At 54.5% G+C, this 23,565-nt stretch overlaps 1 protein-coding gene across 8 annotated transcripts in view; it reads right to left on the reverse strand.

The window, feature by feature from the left end:
- Nucleotides 1–283: 283 nt before the first annotated feature.
- The window catches only part of MYO9B (myosin IXB), a 45,314-nt gene continuing 22,032 nt past the window's right edge, over nucleotides 284–23,565 (reverse strand). For 2 of the 8 annotated variants that reach the window (XM_028714138.2, XM_077921940.1), the window contains exons 10-42: nucleotides 23,225–23,359; nucleotides 22,656–22,777; nucleotides 22,136–22,277; nucleotides 21,856–22,051; nucleotides 19,891–19,966; nucleotides 17,921–18,010; nucleotides 16,645–16,758; nucleotides 16,080–16,119; nucleotides 15,190–15,312; nucleotides 14,202–14,282; nucleotides 13,604–13,714; nucleotides 12,884–13,006; nucleotides 11,584–11,733; nucleotides 10,811–10,977; nucleotides 9,700–10,608; nucleotides 9,045–9,102; nucleotides 8,485–8,615; nucleotides 7,729–7,883; nucleotides 7,180–7,370; nucleotides 6,847–6,945; nucleotides 6,468–6,644; nucleotides 6,097–6,138; nucleotides 5,814–5,925; nucleotides 5,576–5,649; nucleotides 5,186–5,378; nucleotides 4,813–4,941; nucleotides 4,285–4,390; nucleotides 3,711–3,842; nucleotides 3,139–3,262; nucleotides 2,337–2,384; nucleotides 1,325–1,458; nucleotides 1,032–1,171; nucleotides 284–653 (exon numbers count right to left, since the gene is read on the reverse strand). In XM_028714138.2, the coding sequence (XP_028569971.2) occupies nucleotides 1,033–1,171; nucleotides 1,325–1,458; nucleotides 2,337–2,384; nucleotides 3,139–3,262; nucleotides 3,711–3,842; nucleotides 4,285–4,390; nucleotides 4,813–4,941; nucleotides 5,186–5,378; nucleotides 5,576–5,649; nucleotides 5,814–5,925; nucleotides 6,097–6,138; nucleotides 6,468–6,644; nucleotides 6,847–6,945; nucleotides 7,180–7,370; nucleotides 7,729–7,883; nucleotides 8,485–8,615; nucleotides 9,045–9,102; nucleotides 9,700–10,608; nucleotides 10,811–10,977; nucleotides 11,584–11,733; nucleotides 12,884–13,006; nucleotides 13,604–13,714; nucleotides 14,202–14,282; nucleotides 15,190–15,312; nucleotides 16,080–16,119; nucleotides 16,645–16,758; nucleotides 17,921–18,010; nucleotides 19,891–19,966; nucleotides 21,856–22,051; nucleotides 22,136–22,277; nucleotides 22,656–22,777; nucleotides 23,225–23,359 (4,623 nt within the window). In that variant the 3' untranslated portion in view covers nucleotides 284–653; nucleotide 1,032. The remainder of the gene's footprint in view (nucleotides 654–1,031; nucleotides 1,172–1,324; nucleotides 1,459–2,336; nucleotides 2,385–3,138; nucleotides 3,263–3,710; nucleotides 3,843–4,284; nucleotides 4,391–4,812; nucleotides 4,942–5,185; nucleotides 5,379–5,575; nucleotides 5,650–5,813; nucleotides 5,926–6,096; nucleotides 6,139–6,467; nucleotides 6,645–6,846; nucleotides 6,946–7,179; nucleotides 7,371–7,728; nucleotides 7,884–8,484; nucleotides 8,616–9,044; nucleotides 9,103–9,699; nucleotides 10,609–10,810; nucleotides 10,978–11,583; nucleotides 11,734–12,883; nucleotides 13,007–13,603; nucleotides 13,715–14,201; nucleotides 14,283–15,189; nucleotides 15,313–16,079; nucleotides 16,120–16,644; nucleotides 16,759–17,920; nucleotides 18,011–19,890; nucleotides 19,967–21,855; nucleotides 22,052–22,135; nucleotides 22,278–22,655; nucleotides 22,778–23,224; nucleotides 23,360–23,565) is intronic. The other 6 variants (XM_077921941.1, XM_077921943.1, XM_077921944.1 and 3 more) reach the window with 6 other exon arrangements.

Below are 23,565 nucleotides of genomic sequence, written 5' to 3' on the forward strand. Positions count from 1 at the left end.
AAAAAGTGCACGGTTTTAATATGAACAACGATGCATCTCGTCTTCTTTTTGGTCTCTGTTCAAAGCGTTATTACAAAAACAACAACAAAACACAAACCCAACAGTTCTTGTAAACCACTTGGAAAGTCGTCAGACAGGACGGAGGAAGGGGATGCGAAATGGAAAGGGGGGGGCGTCTCTCTGCCCCCAGACTCCCCTCCGAGGGGTCCGGTCGGAGTCTGTCGGGAGAAAGGGTGGGCAAGGCACCATGGACTGGGGAAGAGGAGGAGAAGTGCTAAGGCCGTTTTCCGAGGACGGGACTCATCCGTAGGCAGAGGGGCAGCAGAACTTTCCTTGTGGGGCAGCTCTGGAGCCAGGCTTGCCAGAGACCTGCTGGTGACCCAGAGAATCAGGAGGGTGGAGGAGATGTCCAGTCAGACCCCGGGTCCTGGGGTCCAGGGCTGCAGAGAAGCGGCTGGAGCTTGGCAGTTCACAGCAGTGGCCCTTCCTGGAGCAGCAACAGCAGCAGCAGCGGAGGAGGCGGCAGCTCCCGCCCGGAGGCAGAAGGGGCGGGGGGCAGTCTTGCCCCGGCGGGGAAGACCAGGGTGCTTGGCGATCCGGCCGCATCTTTGGCAGGTGGGGGGAGGCACCGGGCGCAAGGGGCTCACCGCTTCCTTCAAAGAGAGAACGGGGGGACAAGGGGCTGTGAGCAGCCGGCGCCATCCAAGAAATATCTCAGAAACGACGGGCAGGGTGGCACAGCACCGCCCAGTGGGTGGCTGGAGGGGGTCTCGGTGGCAGGACCTGAGAACGCCCCCTGCCTAAAATCCCAGCCAGTGTGGACACCACTGGTGCACCAGAAGGCATGAGGACCAGAATTGTGTTCCTGTTTGAAGGGGAGGCGGTCAGGGAACGTCCCAGCTCCAAACCCGGGGCAGCGCCATGTTGGTGATGGGAAGGGCTCCTCCTGCCTTCGGACGTCTGCTGCCAGCGCTGGGCCAAGGGGGTGGGCTCAGTCGGAGGCAGGTTCCCCGGAAAGCAGAAGCAGGCACCTTAATACTGGCTGTCGGGGTCCGGGCGCCCCCCTCGCTCCTCCAGCAGGCTCTCGGTGCTGGCCGACGTCTCCGAGTCCAGGTTCTCCTCATCGGAGCCCCTCTGGTCCAGCTCTGGCAATCGGTAGGTGATGTCTTCCCTGTGGAAAAAAGTTCCCCTCTCTCATGCTAGATCTTGTGGGATGCCCAGATTGCTGCCCCTGAAATGCCAGGGCAACTTGCAGGGAAACTGCTCCTCTGGACTCCCAGCCAACCCCCCCTCCTCTCCCCCCTTGGGTGTCCCCCCCACTCACTTCTCCTCCTTGATCGACTGGATCCTCTCGATCAACAGCTCTTTCTCCCGGTTGTCCGTCTCCTCTCCCTCCGGGATAGCGCCCAGTTTCGGCGCAGTGCCATCGTCTGACCCAGCCTCTGGGGAGCCTTTGCTCTGGAAGGAATTGGGGGGGGGGGGAGAGATATCAAGGTCTGGTGTCTGTTCTGGGCCAGGAAGGAGGCAAAGGGGCCTTCAAAGCCCGTCCAACCGAAAAGCCTCCTCCAGGGTTGCAATGAGACACGAAGCAGCACCCTTTGGGTGGGCAATTTGACGCTTGCCGGCTTTTCCCAGGTGGCAAAACCAACCGGTGCAGTGCGGAAAGGGTGCTGAGGAGGGAGGAGGATTCGGGGGCAGCGCAGGTAGACAGGCCACTCTTGGGTCTACCTCACAGGGCTGTGGTGAGGCTGAACTGGGAGGAGAACCCCAAAGGTTTCAGTAGCCTCACAGCCTGCTCCAAGCTTCCCATGTATCCAGGAATGTTTGTTTTTACACACCGTGAGATGGGGGGACGGGACGCCCGACACACCATTAAAGGCCGCTTCTGCCCATGTGCAAAGAACCTTCTTCCCTTGCCACCAAGCAGACACAAGCCAGCCAGCGTATGCTACTTTAATTATAATAAAAGGCACATATATATGACTATATATATGAATAGAGCGTCAGGTGTTAGTGTGAAATCCTTTTTTTAAAAGAAGGAAAGAGTGGGGGTGACTTCCAAGGCAGCCCTGAGAAAACTTGCAGCAGTTTCTATTTTCTGAAAGAGAAGCATAGCTTTACAACCTCCCCACAAACCACAATTGGGACACGACTGTTGTAACTCGGGATACGTGCAGCCACGCAGCATGCGGCGGAGTTTGGAAGGGTACAGGTTAAAAAACAAAACGGCTCTGAAAAGTCGCCTTTTCTGGCTTTGGGGGTCATGCTGTGTGGCCGTCCAAGAGAAAGCGGGGGACACACACCAATTGTCATGCACTGAGAGAGTGTCTACCTACCGGCACTCCCTTGCGGGGAGAGGAAAACCCAAGTTTTACAGGCCATAGCTAGAAAAAGGGAGAAAGAGACGATGGCCACACTCAAACACGTCAGAGGCGCACACTTTCTTTCCGGACTCTCCTTGAATCAATTGCAAAATTCTCGGCGTGGTCTTGGTGGCCTGCCTGCTGCAGCAATTGCAACGTGCTGTGCTAGACGCAGGACGATTTCCAAATCTATTTCCGTGGCTCCTTTCGTTTCTTTCCCCGCAGAATTCAAATTGCAACAGGCGCACACAAAGATGTGATATTGGGAATGAAAGAAACATTCTTACTTTGTTTACTCCCAATGTTGTTGTTGCAATCTGAATCCCAGAGAACTGAAACAGGAGCGCAACAAATTACAAAAAGGAGCAATAGAAACCCAATGAAAAACTAGTCATGGCGCAGGTGTACTGCAGAGCAGGGACCCCTGGGGTGGGGAACACCTGCCCTGATCCAACCAATCCATGTTGTATTCCAATCAGTTACACTCCGAGTAAACCCACTGACATGAATGGAGCTAAGTTTGTCACGTCCATTTATTTTAATGGGTCTCTTCTAGGGATGTCACACTAGGAAGTGCGTTATCTTAATAAGCTTTTGGCAGGGTTTTCTATTTGTAAATTTGGGCCTGACTCTGCTGAGGGCTCTTTGGATGTTCTGAACTCCTGGAGGGGGCCAGTGGACGTGCCCGCTCAGACCAGCAGCTCCTTTTTGGGACTGGCAGCGGCTCACACTTCACAGGCCACTTCCCCACCCCGCCAGGCAATCCACAACTTACCGAGTTCTGCCTCAGCAAGGAGAGCCGTCGGAAGGCGATGCTCTCGGCAGCCTCCAGCTGGCAGATCTCATCCATCTTCACCTTGTACTTCCGCATCTGCTCCTTGATGATCATCTCCACACAGCTGGGGGCAGAGGAGAGTGAGAGGGAGGGCGAGAGGCTGGCGGGGAGCAGAACCCCCCTCAAGAGACCTCTGGTGGCGTGGGTGGGAGAGGAAGGGGAGGGGAGGTGTACATGGGAGGGCAGAGGAGACCCTGCATTCTCTGTGTGGGTGGGTGGTCACAGGCAAGGGGCACACAAGCCAACCTCCGTTGGCTCATCCTCCCCCTTCCAGGAGGGACTGATCCAGGCTCTACAGCCTCACAGGAGGGAGGCAGCTGGGTCACAAAAAGGAAACCAGTTCCCAGTGCAGGAGCACCTGTAGGGGAGGAGTGGGGCTAGGTCTCTACTCGTGGGGCAGCAGCTCACGAAAGGCCTTGTGGGAGCAAAGGAGGCGAGAGGACCCTCCCCTGCCAAGCGCTGCTCCACCTGCCCCGCTAATCCCAGGCCTGGCTTCCCCTGGGCTCTCTCACATGGTGGTTTTCGAGACGTCCTTCATGCTGGTGAGGGGGTCCGAGGTGTCAGGGCAGCGCAAGAGGCAAGGGGCGAAGACGATGGCCAGGGCGTTGGGAGACATGCGGTTGAAGTCCTCCACTAGGGCGACCCTGTGCCACACAGAGAGAGAGAAATTACACATTGGAAAAGAGAAAGGACACATTGGCGGTCCCTGTGGATGCTGCCAGCATCTTTTGCTGGCCCCAGAGGGAGGACAATGCTGTCTTAAGAGGTCACTACTTTGCTCCCGGTTTAGAAACAGATCTCCCTCCTCGCCCTTCTCCCTCCCCTCCCTCTTTCCTTGTGTGCCTGGTTATTTGAGTTCTGCGAGCTTGACGCTGCGACTCCTCTCTCGTTTAGAAACCTACGATTAGTGACTTTGGAAAAGGGTCGTCCGAAAAGCAGGACAAACACAAAGTCAGTGACATCCCTCTTGGGATTTCAGCTGCGCATGCAAATATTGTGGAGCTGTGGCTTCAGAGTTGCCTTTGTCTACACACACGGGGGGGGGGGGGGAATGCGGAGCATGTGGGGGGTGCAAGGTGTCCTTACTTGACCAGGTGGAAGACCAGTCGCTCCAGAGTGTCGTGGTTGGCCTGCGGGAGCTGCTCCAGGACGCTGTAGATGGTGCAGAGCTGCTCCTGTTTCCCCGGGAGCTCTGTGGGGAGAGGGGGGAGGTGAGAGCAGAGCATCGGGGCCCACAGGCAAGGGAGCCCCTCGCCCGCTAGTGCCGCCCACCCACAACAGGTGCTCAGAGCGGCAGAGCTGAAGATGGAGGTTCTGCCAATTGAAAAGGATGTCTAAACAGATAATTCCTAAAAAAACCCTGAAGCCTTTTGGCTAGGAATAACGGGGACAGGAGTCCCAAAAAGCTGACTTATTTATGTACGCTAGAACTTTATATGCAGAAGAAGGAACACCACCAGCGAAGGAGAAATGGCTTACGAAACGGAGGGACTCTGCTGAAATTAATGACAAAGTGTTTAAGGAGGCGCCATTTGGGACGGAACCCGGGGCCTTTGGCATTGCGAGGGGCGCTTTCTCTCACACAGACTCACAGCCCGGCCCTCAGAAACTCACCCACGGCCCGCAGGAAATCGTGGTACTGGGCGAAGGTCATGAGGGGGTCGGGAAGCTCCCTCAGCCACTGCTTGAAGATCCCGGTGATGGTATGGATGGGGTAATTCTCCAGCCGCACCGAGTTTGGGTCTGAGGAGGAGGAGAAATAGAAGGAGGAGGGAAGGTGGGTGATATCAGAAAAGAGCGCTGTGGTTTAAGAACGGACTTCCGGAATGGATTAACTTTGTAAACCAAGGCACCACTGTACTGTCCTCCTGCTCCTGGGAAGACTCAGGGTCTGGATCCAGAGCAGGGGGAGGCTCCCACCGTTCCTCCTCAGCACGGTCCCCGACAGCCCCCTAGGAAAGCACACCCCCCCCCCGCTGCTGCTCACCCGCCTGGAGGGCTTGCCGCAGTTCCCGCATGCGGTTGGCGGAGCCCGACTTCCGGTAGATGCCTTCCGTGTAGAGGCCGTGCATCTCCACGTACTCCAGCAGCTTCTCCATGACGACGGGGACGGAGTTCTTCTCGCTGGTCAGGGCGCCGACACCCACCCCAAAGTGGCGGGGCTCCGGGTCGTGGTCGCCCTGGAAATGGGAGAGGGGGCAGAGCGTGAGCCCAGGGGGGCAGCATATTTGTGTGTGTGAGAGAGAGACAAGAGACTCTAAACCAGGTTTCCTTCAAGCGTTTTGGACTTTAACATGGCTGGGCCACCTGTGGCAGATGGGAGACCCAGCCCCAAACCCCTGGGGGGGCCTGGGCAGGGGGAGTGTGCGTCGCCCACCTTCTTTCCAGCCGAGGACATGCATCCGCTCTGGATCTTGCAGAGGCACTTCTTGTGGCAGGTCAGCTTGCAGACTAGAGGAGAGAAACGGCGTGTCGTTGGTATGTGACACCCAGTAAAATGGCAAAAACGTGCAGAACCAGCTCAAGCGTGTGCCGGAAATGTAAAAGGAAAGGGAGGGTGGCGGCGGGTGGCCAAGACGTGAGCCCCTCCCTCTGCCCCCCCCCCCGCCACTTACTGCGGCAGAGACAGGCCTTCTCCATGGGCCAGATGTAGGAGCAGCACTGCTCACACGACTGCAGGATGTTCACCTGGTAGCTCCCAAACAGGTGTCCGTTCAGCTCTTCGATCTGCAAGCGGGACGGGCAAAGGGAAGGGGCGTTACGGATCCGCCGCTTCTCTCCGGAGGGAACAGCGCTCTTAACATGCTTAGGAGCATGGGGACTCAGGGAGATAGGCCCTTATTCCCACTTAAGCCACCAGGGTCGAGCGAATCTGAGCACTGGAGGAATGCCACTCACCACGCGCTCCTGTTTCCGCTTCTTCTTCTGAGCCTTGCTCTGCTGTTGGGGGGAGAATGAGAAGGAAAAAATATCATTCCCCCCTCTCTTTTCTCTTCCCATCATCCACAGCGTTGGCACAGCTATGTGAGGAAGGATGGGAATTGTAGCTCCCAACCCTTTTACCCGAGGAACCGGCCTGCCAAGAGTCAAAACTGGCTGAGGGGGACAATAAAAACAGCCCCAACGGGAGGAAGGGGTGGGGCTCTCCCCTGTGGCAGAGGGAGGATTTTCTGGGCACAGGTCTCCATCCCTAAGCAATCCATATGACCCACAAAACTCTCCTGGGAAGTCTGGCTGGCCCCACGAGGGAAGGAAGAGCTGCCACAGACCTTGGCTGGCCCCAGGTCTTCCTTCTTGGCGTAGCTGCGGGCGAACTCGTCGAGGAGGGACTGGAAGAGGTTGAGGACCAGCTTGACCTCCTTCTCCTCCCTCTGCTTCGCCATGTTGACCACAAGCAGCTGGTAGTTCTCCATCAAGTCTTGGTAGCCGACGTGGATCTGCCCGTTCTGCGGAAAGAGGCCGCGCTGCAAGGTCATTCATTTAACAGCGATCCGCACGTTGCCCGATTGACAACGGCAGCCGCCTCTGCCGCACAGGGCTCTGGGCTAGAGGGGCTTCCCCTCTGATTTGCTGAGGAAGCGCTTCCTCAGTCTGGAAAGGTGGGAGCAGGACGTTAGACATGAAGTCCCCGCTCCCAGTGCTACTTACGGGGGTGGAGTACATCGTCTTTATGTTGCCCCGGAACTTCTCAGTGGCTTCGAAAAACAAGCACTCAATGGCGGACTTTTGCGAATGGAGATCGTTTATCTGGGAGGTGCAGGGGAAGCAGAGACACGGATTTAATCGCCGATACTCTGAGGAGGAAGGTGCATTCTGTAATCTCTATAAAAACTGGATTTATCTGTTTGTGCTCTATCTGGTTAAGTCGCTTTGATTCCTCTGTTGAATGATGCAGCCATCTCAGGCATCCGGACAGCTTTTTAAGATGAACTGAAATCCAGAATGAAAAACCCTGAGCTCTTGTGGCTGGGCCACTCTCACCTTGTTCAGAAGAAATTCGTCCAAGTACTTCAGCTCGTTGGCGTTGGTGATATCCCTCAGGAACGGCGCACGCCACTTCTCGGGCGCCGTCTTCACTTTCCTGATCTTCAGGGTGCGGCTTCTCTTTGCCTTGCCCCCTTCTTTGGCTTGGCGCTCCTCCCCAGGGGGGTGGTCCGGAGGCCCGGAGGGAGCTGCGGGGGACAAACGCAGAGGGCGGGGCTCAAGGCGGCTCTTCTCTGCCAGCCCATAACACCCCCCCCCCAGCTAGAAACCCCACAGAGAAGACGCACAAGCCTTCAGCTTATGTTGGGGAGGGGAAACGCTTGTCGGTTTGAGGGCCACATTCTCTCCTGGGCAAGCTTCCGAGGGCTGCCTGCGGGTGGGCAAGGCAGAGGTAGGCAGAGCAACGAATGTGAATTGTATGTTTTGTACAGGAGGCAAGACGCCTGCGAGACCTGAAGGTCAACCACCCAGGAAAGGCTCCCTTCTTCCCTTCTGCCTGCCTCTCTCTCTCTCCTCACCACATACCTGGCTACCCACAAACCTCACCTTCTGCCGCCCTCTGCGCTGGCCCCTCCGTGGGTAGCACGCAGGCCAAGAGCTGGAAACTCTCGCCCTCGTCCGACACGTTGGGACTCTCCTTGAGGTTCTTCCTCTCTGGCTTTGGCCCAAAGAATTTCCACAGGGGGCTCTTGAAGGCAGACCTGATGGGGAAAAGGAGGCTTTGAGGAGGAGGGTGGCGGCAGGATGAAAGGGCCTGCCAGGGAGAAGGAGCTGCCGCTGCTTGGGATTTTATTTCCAGCATCACACAGCAACCCCCCTTTCCCTCCAAGCTGCTGGCAGGTGGGCGGGGTATAAATAATAATAAATCATCACCATCATCATCATCATACACCTGGCTTTCAATCCGGGTGGACTACAACACCCATCATCCGTGGTTAAACTAGGTGGGGCTAATAGGAACCGGCTGGGGGGGGACACAAGGCGGAAGAACACTTCCCCCCACCCCACAATGGCTCTCAGGATCAGGGGCGACTCTGTCCCACGAGGCCCAAACTTGGGGACGCATGGCTGGCCCTTCAGAAAACAAGGGCCGGGACCCTAAGAGGTGAAGGAGGAGGGGCTTTGCCAACCATGAATTTTGCACCAGAGCAGCTCCCTTTGTAGAACAACAGCTGAGTTGTTAGAGTGGGTCTGGGAGACTAGGACAGCACTCGAGGCGAGGGGGGCCTCTCCAGCGCCAATGTCTATGCTGAAAGAGCCCTGCGGGTTTTCTGCCTGGACAAGCAGAGCATGAGCACATACCTGCCGTCCACCTGCTGGCCGGAGGCGGCTGTGGGGCTGGCTGCGTCCAGGACGGGAGGAGGAAACAGCTCCTGGGCCTGCCTGGGTGGTGTGAGAGGCTTCTTGTCATTCCGGTCACCTTCCGGCACGTTCTGAGGTTGTTGTGCGAGATGGAGAGAAGCAAACTGCTTGTGAGAAAGGAGGAAGACTCCAGCAGCAGCTGGATCCGACCCAAAGGGGCCCGGAGTCTAGTCCTTACAGGGGCTGACCACATGCCCCTTTTAGGAAACACACAAGCAGGACTGGAGCCCCACAGCAGAGATTATCCTCACTTGTGAATCTTAGCAAGCTGGTTTGATGCAGGAATAACCCACTGGGGCTGTACCAACCCAATCCTAGTCAGGCTAGAACCCCTGAAATTAGCAGCTTCCATCTGAGTCTTCTCTGCGTAGAACTCTGCCGGATGCAACATGTAGGACCCTCTGCCACTCTTTGCTCAAACTGTGGTGGTGGGCAGAATTCTGTAACTGCACCCCCCCCCCAAACAAACCAGGTCCAATCTGCCTGAGCGTTGCCCTTACCTGGGTGGGGACAGCGAGCCTGGGAATGTCGTCCAAGGAAGACGCCGTCTCCTTTTTCCTGCACAGAGGGAGAAAGAGGCGTTTCAAAATGGAGCCACCCATCCCAGGGACCGGGGAGCCCCTTTGGGAAGCCTGCTGCTGGAGGGCTGCAGGTGTGGCTTTGGAAAGGGGGCCCCTTGGAGGCCAAGAACAGGCACAATTTCAATCTGCGCGGACAAACCGTCACCACAAAGCTAGCCCTCTTTGGCCACTGTCGTTTGGCTTTGATATCGTATCGCCTGCCTATAAAATAAGACAGAACTGGGTTGCTGCATATTTAGGGGTTGGGGGGAAAGCAGCTTCCCGTTGGTCCTTTCAACACCCCTCCAAATACGGAGGCCGCAGCCACAAAATTGACAGGCAGGAAAGAAATCAAGCAAGTATAGGGACAGGTACACAATCCTGCATTATAGCCCTTTCTCTGATCCTTCTCAGTATCTCATCCAGCCGGGAGAGCTGCTCTCCTTTGGCTTATGTGACTCTACAAAAGCTCTCCTGGCCATAGTTATACCATGCGCTTAAAGCGCTGTGATGCTAGTTCCTGGCTTCCCCTAAAGAATCCTGGGGGGTTCAGTGCTCCTTCCACCCCCTGGAAGCCGGGTGCAGCAGGGCTCACCTGAGCTGCGGGGAGGGAGTCCGGGCCGGCTGCCCCCTCTCGTCCAAGGACTGGCTCAGCCCCTCGCTCTGCCCGCCTCCGGCCAGCCGCCTCTTCCCCTTCCACCTCTCCCGCTTGTCCCGCAGCTTCCCCGGGTCATCCTGGTACCGCTGGATGTGGAAGGAAGGGGGGCTGTCCAGCTCCTTCTGAGACGCCCGCCGGCCTTTGTCGGCCGGGCTCCGGAAGCTCCAGCTGCTGGCCAGGCCGCCAGGGTGGCCGAGGGCCAGATCCGTGGGCCTCTCGGGGTACGTGAAGCTCTGGCTGACGCGGATTTTGGGGCTGTCCTGCCTCCCCAGCCCATTGGAGTCCTCTTTCGCCCCAGCTCTGTCCTCTTGCTTCAGCGCAGGGGCCGGAATGCCACCGTCCACAGGAAGCCGGTCCTCCTTGCCGCCTGGAGCTCCCTCTCCCGGCACGCTGCCCGGATGTGCTTGAGGGGAGACGCCCGCCTCCTGCTCCCCTTCTGCTCTGGGCCGCTCAGGCGTGTGGCCCCCTTCCCCCCTGGACGGGCCCCCTTCCCCACTGCTGCGGGGGTCGTCCACCGAGAAGGCAACATGCTTGCTCTGCAGCTCGTTGTGCTCCAGGCCCCTCTGCCGGCGGAACGCCCGCTTCTCCCGGCTGCTGGCCAGACCTTTTTGGGAGAGCGGAGGGGACTGGTCCCTGCTTTCGCCGCTGCTCCAGGCTCCTTCCTCGTCCTCTGCCTTGCCTGTCTGATCCAGGGACGCCTCCGTGGGCTCTGCCGGAGCCTGGCTTGAGACGTGCTCCTCTGGCTGGTGTAGCCCGTTCACCTGCTGCTGCTGCCGCTGCTGCTCCGCAAGAGCCTGCGCGACTGCTTCTTCCTCCCGCTTTTTGTCGGCAATCATTTGATGAAATCTAGATTGCAAGGTGTGTGTGGGGAATCAACAGTTGGTTTAATGGGGGACGGTAAGAGAAAATGAAGGGAGACACCGAGCGCAAAGGCTGAACAACGCCGGCCCTGGCGGACTTCTTGTCTGATCAGGCAGGACTCTTCTCCTGCACCACAGTTTTCCCTCCTAGGGCTCAAAATGCGCAGAGTGCGCCTTGCCCCCCTCACCTCTTGCGCTGCAGGTGTCCTCGGACCAGAGCCTGAACAAGGCAAATCCTCGCCTTCTGCCGGCCGTAAGACTTCCGCTCCCGGTACCCGCGCCACGCCGACTGGATGTAGAGGGCCGCGTTCTCCCTCTCCAGCGCCCTCCGGACACGGTAGGAACGCCAGCAAGCCTGGGGGCCCAGGGAGGACAGGTGAGAAGCTGTGCGACTTTGCTTCTCACATTGTATTGTGTTGTTTTCTGCACTGCAACTTGCTGCTGTTTTTACTGGCTACAGTTTAGAAGTTATTGATTGTAATTGTTAAGAGTGAATCTATCTTTTGCTGATATTTAATTTTACTGTGTACTATTATATTCTAATGGACTACTGAATATTACTTTATTTAATATAAGTTGTTTAAAACAGATCCTATATAAAAAGTCACAATAACTTATACCAAATAAAGCAGTATGCAATAAGGCATTAGAATCCAAGAGTAAACACTGAAATTAAACATCAGCAAGTACAGTAATGAAATGAAACGGCTGGGGAAACCCAGCCAGATGGGTGGGGTGTAAATAATAAAATTATTGAAAATATTATTATTATTAGCAGGTAGGGGCAGATGGACCACCTGGCCTCTGGTCCATTTCAGGTGGTGTGGACTGCGTCTCTCCCACCTGCACATAAATCTGCTGCCTGTCGGTGCAGGAAACCCCTAGTAGGACGGGCCGGACTCTGCGCAAGGGAGCGCCTTGTGTTTCTGTGAGGTGGGGAGAGGAAGGAGGCCCCTCCTACCTGCAAGGTGACGGCCGCCTGCTGAGCCCGCAAGAAGCGCCTCCTCTCCAGCACCATCCGCAGCCAGCTCTGGAGGACGATGATCTTGCGGATGACTTCCTTGTGGAGGGTGTCCTGCAGCACCTGCCGCAGGGCCTCCTTCATGAACACCTGCAGAGGGAGGGAGGGGGGAGACGCCAGCCGGGGTCACCAAGACTGGCCCCATGCGCTGCTCAGGAGCGACCACGGCGGCTCTCAAGCCATGCTTTCCACGTGATGCCCGTTAATTTATTTTGTAAAACTTATATACTCAGCTCGACTGTCAAAACAAAACCTCAAAGCGGTTTACAAAAAAAGGTCAAGCAATAAAATTAACAGCAGCTAAAGGACTTTTGAAAAGTTAACAACAGACTAAAAGCGGGTTAAAACACACCAGCTTTCTAAACATCAAGGTAGGCTTGTCTGAACAAAAATGCACTTAGTAGGTGCCTGATATCAATAGGCAAAGAGCTATGCTTTTATACTTTTTGAAAGTTTAGTGCTGTGTTTTGTTTCATGTTGTATACCACTTGTATACCTATATATCCAGGGCTTTTCTCTAGTAAAAGAGGTGGTGGGCGATGCTGAGCAGCCAAAGTTGATGAGCCTAAAGAGCTGTCAGAACACACCTGAAAGACGCCAGAAATCCAGTGGGTTTCAGCTGAAAAAAGCACTGTGTATATCTAAGATTAATATAGGTGCATGTAAGAAGGGCTGATAAAGAGGATGGACTAGGCCAAAGTGGCGAAAGTGACCGGTAAAATCAGAGATCAAGAGGACAATAAATTTAATAAAGAACAGGGAAATTTTATAAGCTGCTTGAAAGAGCACTGTAAGCAATTAAAAACATTGGCAGGATTGTAAAAAAACCAACAACACTTGCCATGAAGTGAGAATCATGGTTACCACTGAGTTTTAAGAAAATCTGGAGAATAAGATACGATGCAGTTTGAAAAGAATATTTAGGGAAACCGTGGAGGGGTGGAGGGAAGTTTTGGGATTCTGAGAATCCTATTTGTAAAATGATTATGACCATTGCTAAAAATGAAAACGAATAAAAAAATTAAAAGAAAGACTATAGGTGCATGTGTATGAAGTGATTCATACAAGTTTTAAAAATAAATAAATGTACCCCCAGGAAGAGGGGTTTTTGCGCTCAACCCCCCCCCCCCCCCCCGGCGCCTTGATCTCCACACGCAAGGATTCTTAAGCAGAGGCTCTGCGGCTCCTGGAGGGAGATTGGGTTGGCTCAGAAGCAACAAGAAGCCCCACAAGGACAGACCTTGGTCTTCCCGATCTGGTAGCTGCCGGCGCCCAGCTGCAGCTTCGTCAACAAGGCCGCGATCTCCTCCTTACAGGCTTTGGCACTCTTGGGCAGCAGGACTTGGAACTGGTCGACAAAATCCTGAGGAGGCAGCGACAAGAAGCAAACAACTTAGCAAACACCTCCGGTTTCTGAAAGGTGGCAGGTGTAATTGTCTCTGTGCCCAAGACCCTGGAAAGATGCTGCCGGCCAGAGCGTATAAAAGTAGTAAAGGTAAAGGGACCCCTGACCATTAGGTCCAGTCGTGGCCAACTCTGGGGTTGCGGTGCTCATCTCGCTTTATTGGCCGAGGGAGCCAGCATACAGCTTCCGGGTCATGTGGCCAGCAGGACTAAGCCGCTTCTGGCGAACCAGAGCAGCGCACGGAAATGCCGTTTATCTTTCCGCCGGAGCGGTACCTATTGATCTACTTGCACTTTGATGTGCTTTCAAACTGCTAGGTTGGCAGGAGCAGGGACCGAGCAACGGGAGCTCATAAACTAATTAAAGTAGGGTGGCCATATTTCAAAAAGTGAAATATTTCAGTGCCCCAATAAATTGCAGGAGGGCACACTTTTGCCCCAGACCAAGCCAGGAATAAACCCGGCCAGTATCTCTGATGGATGCTGAAGCAAAGGGGTCTTCTTCCCTGGCACGAGGGCAAGGGAGAGAGCTGGCTGCTCCACTGCTCAGTGGTACCTGGAAGGTGAACTTGGCGCTGTAGCCGGACTGGCGGATTCTCACGGTTTCCAGCATCCCCGTGTACCTGAGCTGCTGGAGGACGAGGCGCTCGTCGAAAAGGAGCTCCCTCTGGAAGAGAAAGCGGGAGAGGGTCAAGCAGAGACCGGCCTGCGCTGGCCTCCCCCTCCACGATGAGAAGCCCCGTCCACCCCAAGGGACGTGGTTTGCGGAGGTCACCAGCGCTCCCTGGATCCTGCACACTGGCAGAGCTCAAGTCCGTGCCTGGCAAATGGAAGGAGCAGGATTCGACCTGTCAGGGCTGCAACTAATCAGCCCATCGTGCTAATTCAAGATTAGCCCATGTGGTGCCCCAAATATGAGGTTAGACTACAGCTCCCATCATCCATGACTGTCGAGTTGCCTTTGCTACTGGAAACTGAAGCCCCAAAGCACCGGGGCACAGATGGCCCTCATCCCTGATCTGTGGCCTTTCAGACGCTGCTGGGCTCCAGGCTCCCGTCACTGTCACCCCCGCCCCTGCTGGGAGCCCAGCGGCATCGACGTCGGTTGCTCCTGTGCCAGCCTAAGGCAACAGCCTCCGGGGGGAAGGCCCTACCTTTTCCGAGTTGGAGCGGATGCAGCGGATGAAGAAGGGCTCGGCTTTCCCCAGGGTCTCCAGGAGCTTGTTGAGAGAGGTCTGCAAGGAGTCACAGGTGCGAGAGAGGAGTCAAGCGCTGCCCCTGGAGAGAGCTGGCCTGGCAGCGGGGGGGGGGGGGGGGAGGCCAACCTAACCGCTTTGGGTGGGCTAGATGCATATGAGGGGTTAGAATGTCGGACCAGAGCCTGGGAGAGACAAGGGTTCGAATCCCCCCACTCAAGGCCTTGCCTCTCAAGCCTAACCCACCGCGCAGGGTTGTCGTGAAGATTAAACAAGCAGGGCGGGGGAATCGTGTACGTCCCTTCAAGCACCTTGGAGAAAAAGGTGGAATACAACCAAATAACTGATAAATAAGAGAATAAATCAAGGTTTCTCAAATTTGGGTCTCTCGAGTTGCTGTTGGACTACAACTCCCATCATCCCTGGCGAGCAGGACCAGTGGTCAGGGTTTAAGTGGTGGGGAAGTTGTGTGTCTCTGTTTCTCAATTTGATCCTTTTACATGGTTTTGTATGTATTGTGGTATTTTACACAGTTATTCTTATTGATCACAGCTTGGTATTTATTGTAATTGTCAAGAATGAATTTCTGTGTAATTATTCTTTGCTGGCGCTTTGAGAGTTAATTCTTTTATGTGCTATTATAGATTATTGGATATTACTTTAAAGTTATGTTTTATCATGACTTTTTGCATTGGATCAGATTATTATAAGGTGCGTGTTCTTTGCTGCATATTTTTGTTGCTGCAAAGCGCCTTGCGTTGAGTAATGCAGAAAGGCGGCATACAAATTAAAAGTGAAATGAAGGGATGGTGGGAGTCATAGAACAACAGTTTGAGAAAGCCTGGAATGAATCACAGTGGCTGGCCGGAATCTCAAGGACCTTTGTGTCTCGGTTAGTGGAAGCTCCCTGCCGTGTTTCCCTCGGAGGTGAGGGGCCGCTGCTCACCTGGAACTGAGCGCTGATGCTGGGCGGCTTCTTCTTCTTATGCAGGTGCAGGAGGGACTTGGTGGTCCGGTCGTGCAACGTCATGCTAACAATGAGCTTCAGGGACTTGGAGTCCAGCAGGTTCTGCAGCCAAAGGGGACACAGCTAGAGAGCCACACCCTCCATCGAGCGAGCCCCAATCCCTCTGCAACGGCAGGGTGCGGCTGGCACTGAGGGCGAGGGGTTCAGTTTGCACTTCCGCTGACACTGTGCAGTTGTGTGGGTGTGTTGGACAAACAGCCAAGCACCGCTGTGCTCTGGCAATGGGCCTCAGCGCTCCTGATTCCCCGCCTCCTCATGAGGACTGGAAACTTGGCATTTTGTTCCAAGCTAAGACTGAGCTGCCTTAAGTGCCTGATCTCTGATCAGAAGGCCTTGGAGTTAGTGCCATGTAGCAGATGGAGTGTCAGACTAGGACCTAAAATCCACTCTTAATGGCCACACCACACCAGCTCTCTCATCTGCTTCGGAATATTGCTGCTAATTTGTTTTTAAATGGCGTTCTTGGGCAGGGAGGGCGAGATGTAACTTTCATACATATCACAGAACCATAGGCTTGGAAGGGGCCACCAGGATCATCTTGTCCAACCCCCAGCAATGTAGGAATCTTCTGCCCCACATGGAGCTCGAACCCACAACCCTGAAACGGAGTCTCAAGCTCCCTCTCTATGCCTAGCAAGTTGACTCTGGTACTGCGTCAAATTCACACACATTTTGCAGGGCGCGGCAACGTGAAACTGGCACAATTTATTTATTCTATGCTGTCTTTCATCATTATGCCCCCCCAACGGTTTCTCTTCAAAAGGAAAACGCAGCCCAGCAAATCTCTGGACATTTTCCACCCAGCTCACCTTTGGGATGGCCTGTTTCTGCTTCGGGCCTCTGCTCTTCCTGTTGAAATAGACACAGATATATCTGTATTTTCCAAAGTTACTGGCGCGATGAGTGCTAAGCAGCAGCCCTGGTTTCGTTAGTTCAGCGAAGCCATGCCTAGCGAATTAGATTAAGGAAACCAGGCTCCGTGAGCCAGATGATGAGCTGGCGACTCTAAGTGGGGTGGGGTGGGGAGGGTGCTGCTCCAAAGGGTGCCATGGAAAGCCACTAATCCCGCCTTGCCAACTCCTGCATTCCGGCAAGGCGCTTCCTTGCTTTGATTGTAAGCCCCGAGCCTTTGAAAAGTCAGGATTTCACGCCCTCTTTCTGTTACGCTTGAGCTTTTGTCGCGAGCAAGTCAGTAAGAAACCCGAAGGGTGGTCCCTGCAGCTGCTAACTAGCACACAAGGTAAGCTCTTCAGAGGATCTGCAAGCACCTGCTTAGCTCCACACTTGCCACTCTCCTCCTCTGTGCAAATTTTGCAAAGCACGCAAGTCTTGGTTTTCTCTCCGCCCCCCCCCCCCACTCCACCGCAAACTCACAGGAAGTGGCAAGGGGGCCTCTGGAGCCGGCTGAGCGATTGAAGGAGCTTGCGGGGATCTTCGCCCTGCCAGGGCAGGGCCTTGATAGTCCTGACTATTTGCTCATGCAAGTCCCTAAGACACGACACACACCCGACACGAGGAGACACCACACACACACACACAGAGAGAGAGAGAGCCGTGAAGAGACAGAACCACCAGGGATGAAACAGAGGAGACCCATCATTGCCCGGCATGCTCAAAGGATGGGTGGCAAGAGAGGAGATGGTCCTGGGGCTGACCTGCTGTTAAACGTAGAGGTTTGGGGTGTGTAAATGGGGGTGCTGCTGTTGCTTGACTACAATCACAATTTAGTGTCCTTAGTATGCATGAATTATCAAGCATTAATTTGACAATATTGCTCCTCCCTCCAAGTTTTTACATAAAACGCCTGTTCAGATTCCTTCCAACACCGTTTGCAGAGCTGAATTATCTCAGGATTTATAGATTGTATATATCTCAGTTGGTTAGACCTGGCGCTGATAATGCCAAGGTCACTGGTTCAATAATCCTTGTAGGGGCCAGCTGCATATTCCTGCACTGCGGAGGGCTGCCCTCAGGGGTCCCTTCCGACTCTAAAGGTCTCTGGATCCGCCCCATAGCCCTGGCTCTGCACAAATGCTTCTTGTTCCACGTTTAGCTCCCCAGGTCAGCCAAGGAAGATCTCCTCCAGCCCTCCACTCATGCACCATGCTTGTGGAGAAAGTGCCTCCACACACACACACACACACACACACACACACACACACACACGCACAAAACCCTTACCTTTGCCACCCTCCAGAGAGAGGCACAACCAGAAAGAGGACAACAGAAATGTGTGAAAAGCCACTCCTGGGCAGATGAACACTTCACAATGCTTCTGGGCTGTGCTGGCGGCCTTCGGATTATTTGCATATGGCATGTCCCCCACCCCTCAATTTCTCAAAATGTTTAGTAGCTTCAGGGTGTAAACTGCTGCAATTTTTGCACCACCGAGTAAGCCGAGAACCAGAGGCCACGACGGCTGCTGCAGCCAGGACATTCTGAGCGGTCAGAAATTAGCCCGATTCGGACCTTTACGCTACGGCAAGGCCGAGGTTAGAGCTGCGGCTCAGGGTGGGTGCCAGCCCCCTCTCCTGCTCTGCCCGCCTTGTGTGCTTGGTTCCCTGCGCCTGGCAGGCACGGAAGGTCCGTCTGCCCAGGATAGCGTTCCCCCTGGCTGTCGAGCCCGCTCCTCCGCCTCTCCCCCACTTACTTCTTGCTTCCGTACGAAGCAAAGATGTCCTCAAAAGCGTTTATATCAAACTCCTCAGAGCAATCAAAGGAGAAATCAAGCACTGAGCAGCTGCAAAAAGGGGGGGGGGACACATGCAGAGAGAGGCTAAATAAACAGAGTAATACAGAAGCGAGCAGAGAGAATGGCAGCGGCTACAGCGGCAGGAAGGTGACGGGAGATCATCCTATCCCTCCCCCCACTCCCCAAGGTCTTCATCCTCCACATCAATTGCCGGCTCAGATGCCCAGAGAGAAAAAGCGGGTGCCAGCAACTGATGCTTTTGGGTGGCAGAGGGCAGACACAGACCCCACCCCCCAGGGGGGACACAACATGCTGAAAGGAAAGACACAAGAAATCTGGAAACCAGGAAGAGGCTGCAAAAACGCAGCTGCAGGAGAAAGGTGATGCCCTGGTTATTAGGCTAAGCCAGTAGTTCCCATACTTTGGGGGGGGGGGCGCTGCCCTACCAGTTCCATGAGCTCACCCCCAGGGCCCCCTAGCCTACAAAAAGCTTTGTTCAGAATTGCAGTTTGCACGACTCACTCAGGAAGTTCCCCTATCTCTCCAGATAAAATTGGGGCAATGCCTGGATCAGGGATGGGGGGGGGAAACTGCATCCCTCCCCAACACTACTGGGAGACTGGAATGGTGATGGGAGTCGGGGAGGCCAGTAACACCTGTAGGGCTGCCACCGCCCGACCTAAAAAGGAAAGGACACATTTCTCTTTCAGAACTAACTTTTAAGTTCAGTCGATGGATCAGTGTGGCACTCAGCAGAGTCACCCCCCACTTGGCCACTTCATCATTAACTGCTCTTTCATGGGGCCAGGCGAAGGGAGAAGGATCCTGGTAAACCAAACTCCCCTGCTGCTGCCCCGGACTCCACCGCAAGAGGTGGCTCTCGGGGGCCCTGAAACGGCCCAGGGGCACAGCTCTAGGCAAAACAGAACCAGCAACTTCAAGTAGGGGGGTCCGCCAACCCAAGCATGGAGTCACGAGACCCATTACAAAGATGGGAGGGTGGGATGGGTGCTCTTGTGAGAGGTTGGATCAGAGAAAGGTGCCGAAGGGACCAGCCCACTTTAACCTTCCTTCCCCCCCCCCCTGACCTCCTTAGCTAAGGATTTCAGATGGTTAAAGGGGTGGGGGGATTTCATGGGGTGCCTACCTCTTCCTCCATAATCCGAGCACTGGCTGGGGAGACAGGAAGGCAGAGAGAGAGAGAGGAAAAGAGAGAGGAGAGAGAAAGAGAGCGTGTGTATACCCAGGCGGATGCAGAGCACAGGTCACTGATGGCGACAAGGAGGAGGGAGGGTGAGGAACCTCAGGCCCAGAGAACAAATGCGCTCCCCCCAAGTGTCTCTGTGTGGCCCTTGAAGTGGCCACACGCCTTGCGGGCCCTGCGTGCTCCGCCCACTGGTGCTTCTGCCCCCCCCCCCCGCCACTCAGAGGTGTCCCACTGAAAAGGGTTCCTCACCCCGGAAGCAGAGGGCCTGCGCATCCCTTCGGACTGCGGAGAGAGGGGCTTTGCAGAAGCGAAGATGCTATAAAGGGAAAGCCCGAAGAAGCCGGTGGGGAGGGAGGCAGGGCCCCAATCCAGACACAGCAGTGAAGGGGAGAAGCTGGCTTCCCCAATGCACGGACCCAGAGTCCTCAGCCCCTCCCACAAAACCAGGACACCTCTCTCCCCACTCCACCCCAGCTTCTCCTTTCCGCGAGAGTTTCTTCAAGTTGCCCCCACACCCACCATTCGAGGGATTTCCCCCCCCCTCAACTTGTTTCAAGCTTGTGTGTTACAAGTCTGGAAAAGGCACCCAAAGGGATATTTGTGAAGGCAACAGGACTACTGGGATGTGATGAGAAGAAGGGCAGGGAGTGATACAATTCAAGGCCTCCCCTTTTCTGGTCTAAAAGAAATAAAGAAAATAAGAGTAGTAATCAAAGCCTACCGATAAACTCTCTCGATTGGGGTGTTGGCTTGCTGCAGTTCGCCCAGGGGTACTCTGGGTCCGTGGCGGACCACGCCTGGCAGGGGAGAAAGAAGAGAGAGACTCCGTTGGCACTAAATAGATTGCCAGTGGCAACAAGCAGTCTTTCCTCCGCACTTTTTGAGGTTTTGCTTGGTTTCAGTCGCTCAGAAAGGCTTCCCGACAAAGGCAAGAGCCACTCAAAGAGGGAGCCTGCCTTCTCCTTGCAGGCGTTTTTGTTTTTAGGTCACCTCTTTCCTGGCCTGCTCCTCCAAACTGACTCCTGTGCGGTTTATTATCGCGTAATCTGTTATTAGTTTACAGAACACTTAATGCCAAAATAAGCTTCACAGCAGTATAAAAACCAGTTAGGAAAACGTTAGCATCTGATTTCCCTTTCTCCCCTTGTGTGCTGTGTTGTTTTAGACTGTAAGCCTACAGGGGCGACCTTGTCTTAATGGATTGTAGGTAAGCCGCCCGGGGAGCCCTTTTGCCTGAAGCGTGGAGTGCAAGCGCTCTAAAACAAACATTAAAATATACACACACGTAATTAAAATGCACGGCAAAACAAACCCACTGAAACAACATGGTAATTAAAACAGGAGACTCAGGTCGAGAGGCTGAGGAACGCCTGAGCAAAGAGATACGTCTTCAAAAGCCGTAGGGGATGGCAGCGAAAAAGCCTGCCTCCCCGTTACCACAATAAAGGAATGAAAAAATACAAAATCAACTTTAAAATCAGGAATGCCAGATTTAAGGTGGAGGGAGCGCTGAGCCAAGGAGGTGTAGAATGGAAAGCGAGAGGGAGGAGGGCGTGAAAATAATAAATATTTAGGGGCGGGGCACCTAATCTTATCCTTGCTCAAGGTGCCATATTACCCAAGTCTGCCCCTGAGATGAGGCCAGGGAAGGAAGCTGGGATCTCGCGCAGGCCGTGCAGGAGCCATGGCCCTTCACAATGCAGTAACAGACGAGAAGCGATCAGGAAACTGCAGATAAAGGGAGCGGGCTGCAATAATTAATTCAAGGGCCTGAAAGAATAAAGGGAGGTTTTAGACGGCTCGATAAATGATATCAGCCTTGGCACAAGCTGCGCCTTCCTGGGGTCAAAGCTAGCGCCATTATGCGGCAAATAATTGCCAGCCATTAAAGCTGCAATCCACCCCTTTTCCAGAGGAGAAACCCGGCTTCTAGGTCTGTTGCAGCAAAATGCAACAGAGGAGTCTTGGCAGCTCAATGCCACAGAGCAAAACAGGCGTCTTTTTAAGGTTTCACACTTCTGACCCAGCAGGGAATAAGTCCTCCAAGCGGCAAAGTGTGGAGAGTGCTTGGGTTCAAGAGAGGCTTGGGTTCAAAGCTCGTTGGGTGACCTTGGGTTGCTCACTGTCCTCACCTGCCTTGCAGGGCCGTTGTGAGGGGGAATTGTGTCCGGAGGCCATAGACAAAGTGCTCATTGCCTCCAGTCACAAAACATGCAGGGATGTATGGTATGCAAAATGAACCACGGAAAGAAAAGAAGGGATGTAATTGACTTAAGGTTGTTTAAATGAACAACCTTAAATCAATTTAAGTGGCAAAGGGACGCGGGTGGCGCTGTGGGTTAAACCTTGCCGATCAGAAGGTCAGCGTTTGAATCCCTGCAGTGACGGGGTGAGCTCCAGTTGCTCTGTCCTTGCTCCTGCCAACCTAGCAGTTCGAAAGCACGTCAAAGTGCAAGTAGATAAATAGGTACTGCTCCAGCGGGAAGGTAAACGGCGTTTCCGTGCGCCGCTCTGGTTCGCCAGAAGCGGCTTAGTCCTGCTGGCCACATGACCCGGAAGCTGTACACCGGCTCCCTCGGCCAATAAAGCGAGATGAGCGCCGCAACCCCAGAGTTGGACACAGCTGGACCTAATGGTCAGAGGTCCCTTGACATTTTAAATGAATGTTGTGAAATGTCACACACACCTGCCATTTTCTGGGCTCTCTGGCGGCCGCCCTCCGCAAAAACGGCCATGGCTCGGATGGCGGCTCGGAGCGTGGCCCACCGGAAGACGGCCACGGGGTCCATCCCAATGAGTTCCCGGACGTAAGCGCTGTCACTGCTCCGCAGCAAGGCGACGATGTCGGGCCGCATGTAATCCATGTTCTTCTCCCGGAAATCCTGCCGGGAAGGGAGGGCCAGTGAAGGCGAAAGGCAGAGCAAGGCAGGCAACCCCAGAGCTAGTGCTTCTGCCCCCGCTCCTACCTTTATCTGGTACTTCACTTTGCCTGCAAAGTGCTGGATGATGAAGGCCGGCTCCAGGACGGGCGTCCCAATGAAGAACTTGTTGTCCTCGTGCTGCTGCTTGAACTTGGCCAGGAGGGTCTGGCTGGTGGCGTGCGGGAAGCTGAAAGGAAAAGACAAAGACTTCTCATATTGTTGTTGGTGGCGTCTGTCGGTGTTGAGAGGCAATGGAGTGTGGTTCCAGGCATGAAATAAACTGACCCAAGTGACCTCCACGGGGCGCAGGCCTGGGCAGTGTGCATGGAGGTCCTGGCTTGTCAGATCACACACACACAAACACACACACACACACACACACACACACACACACCCAAAGGAAAGCAGAGCAAGATGTTTGGCACCAGCTTGGCTGCAGGAATTGCCAGAAGGGGGCATACGGGACGGTTGTCTTAGGTTCCCTCCATGAAAACGTCACTCTTTCCCGGGGTTTGCTCTGAGGAAAGCTCAGTCGAAGGCTACGCTCTGCGCCAACTGAACTTACTTGCTTTCCTCGTCCAGCAGGTAGAAGAGGCCGGTGGGCTTCTTGCTGATGAGGTGGATGCAGGCCACGTTGTCGGTATAGTCAATGTTGTGCCACGCGATCCCTTCGCTCTGATACTCTTCCTGTGGGCAAATGAAACAGGCCCTTGAAAAGCCGATGTCCCCTGGCCTCATGAGATAGGACCTGGGGAGGGGCGGCGTCCAATGGAATTGACTGGCAGAGGGCAGGACAAATGGCCATGCGGTGGTTTTAACTTGTGCAAAGAGGTGGATGCTTTGAAGGAGGATTGTTTTCATTTCATGAAATTCATTTACTGCTTGACTGAGGGGAAACCCCTAAAAGCGGGTTTTCAAGCAAGGTAAAACAATCAAATTATCAGTAAGAGCCAAGCAATTATCCTCCCATCCAAGCAAGAAAAGAGGCATTTTCATTCCCAGCAGGGTGAAAACCCTGAAAAAAGCAAGGCCTGGTGAGAGAGTTCTGTGGGCCAGAGAGGCTTGGAGGGCCAACATTTCAGCCATGGAATATTGAAGCTCGCGCCCCCCCCCCCCCCGCGCGCGATTCCTTACCTGCTCGAGCTTGAAGATGTGCTGGTTGAAATAATATTGCAGCTGCTCGTTGGCGTAGTTTATACAGAACTGCTCAAAGCTGTTGGTGTTGAAGTCCTCAAAGCCAAAGATGTCGAGCACCCCGATGGAAAAGCACTGTACAGTGAGAAGGAGGGAGGGAGGAAGGAGCGAAGCAACAGAGGGTGGCGTCAGAAGGACAGTGGGGCCCGTGATCTTTGCCGACTGCAAGCGGCAAGAAAGGCCATGCTCGTTGGGTGTGTAATTGGGGCAGAGTCTGCTAGGGCTGGGCAATATATTGCTATATCGTCCCAAACCGATCTGAAGTCTGTATCGTGATATCG

Source organism: Podarcis muralis, chromosome 18 (assembly GCF_964188315.1).
Source record: "Podarcis muralis chromosome 18, rPodMur119.hap1.1, whole genome shotgun sequence".
Lineage (NCBI taxonomy): Eukaryota > Metazoa > Chordata > Lepidosauria > Squamata > Lacertidae > Podarcis > Podarcis muralis.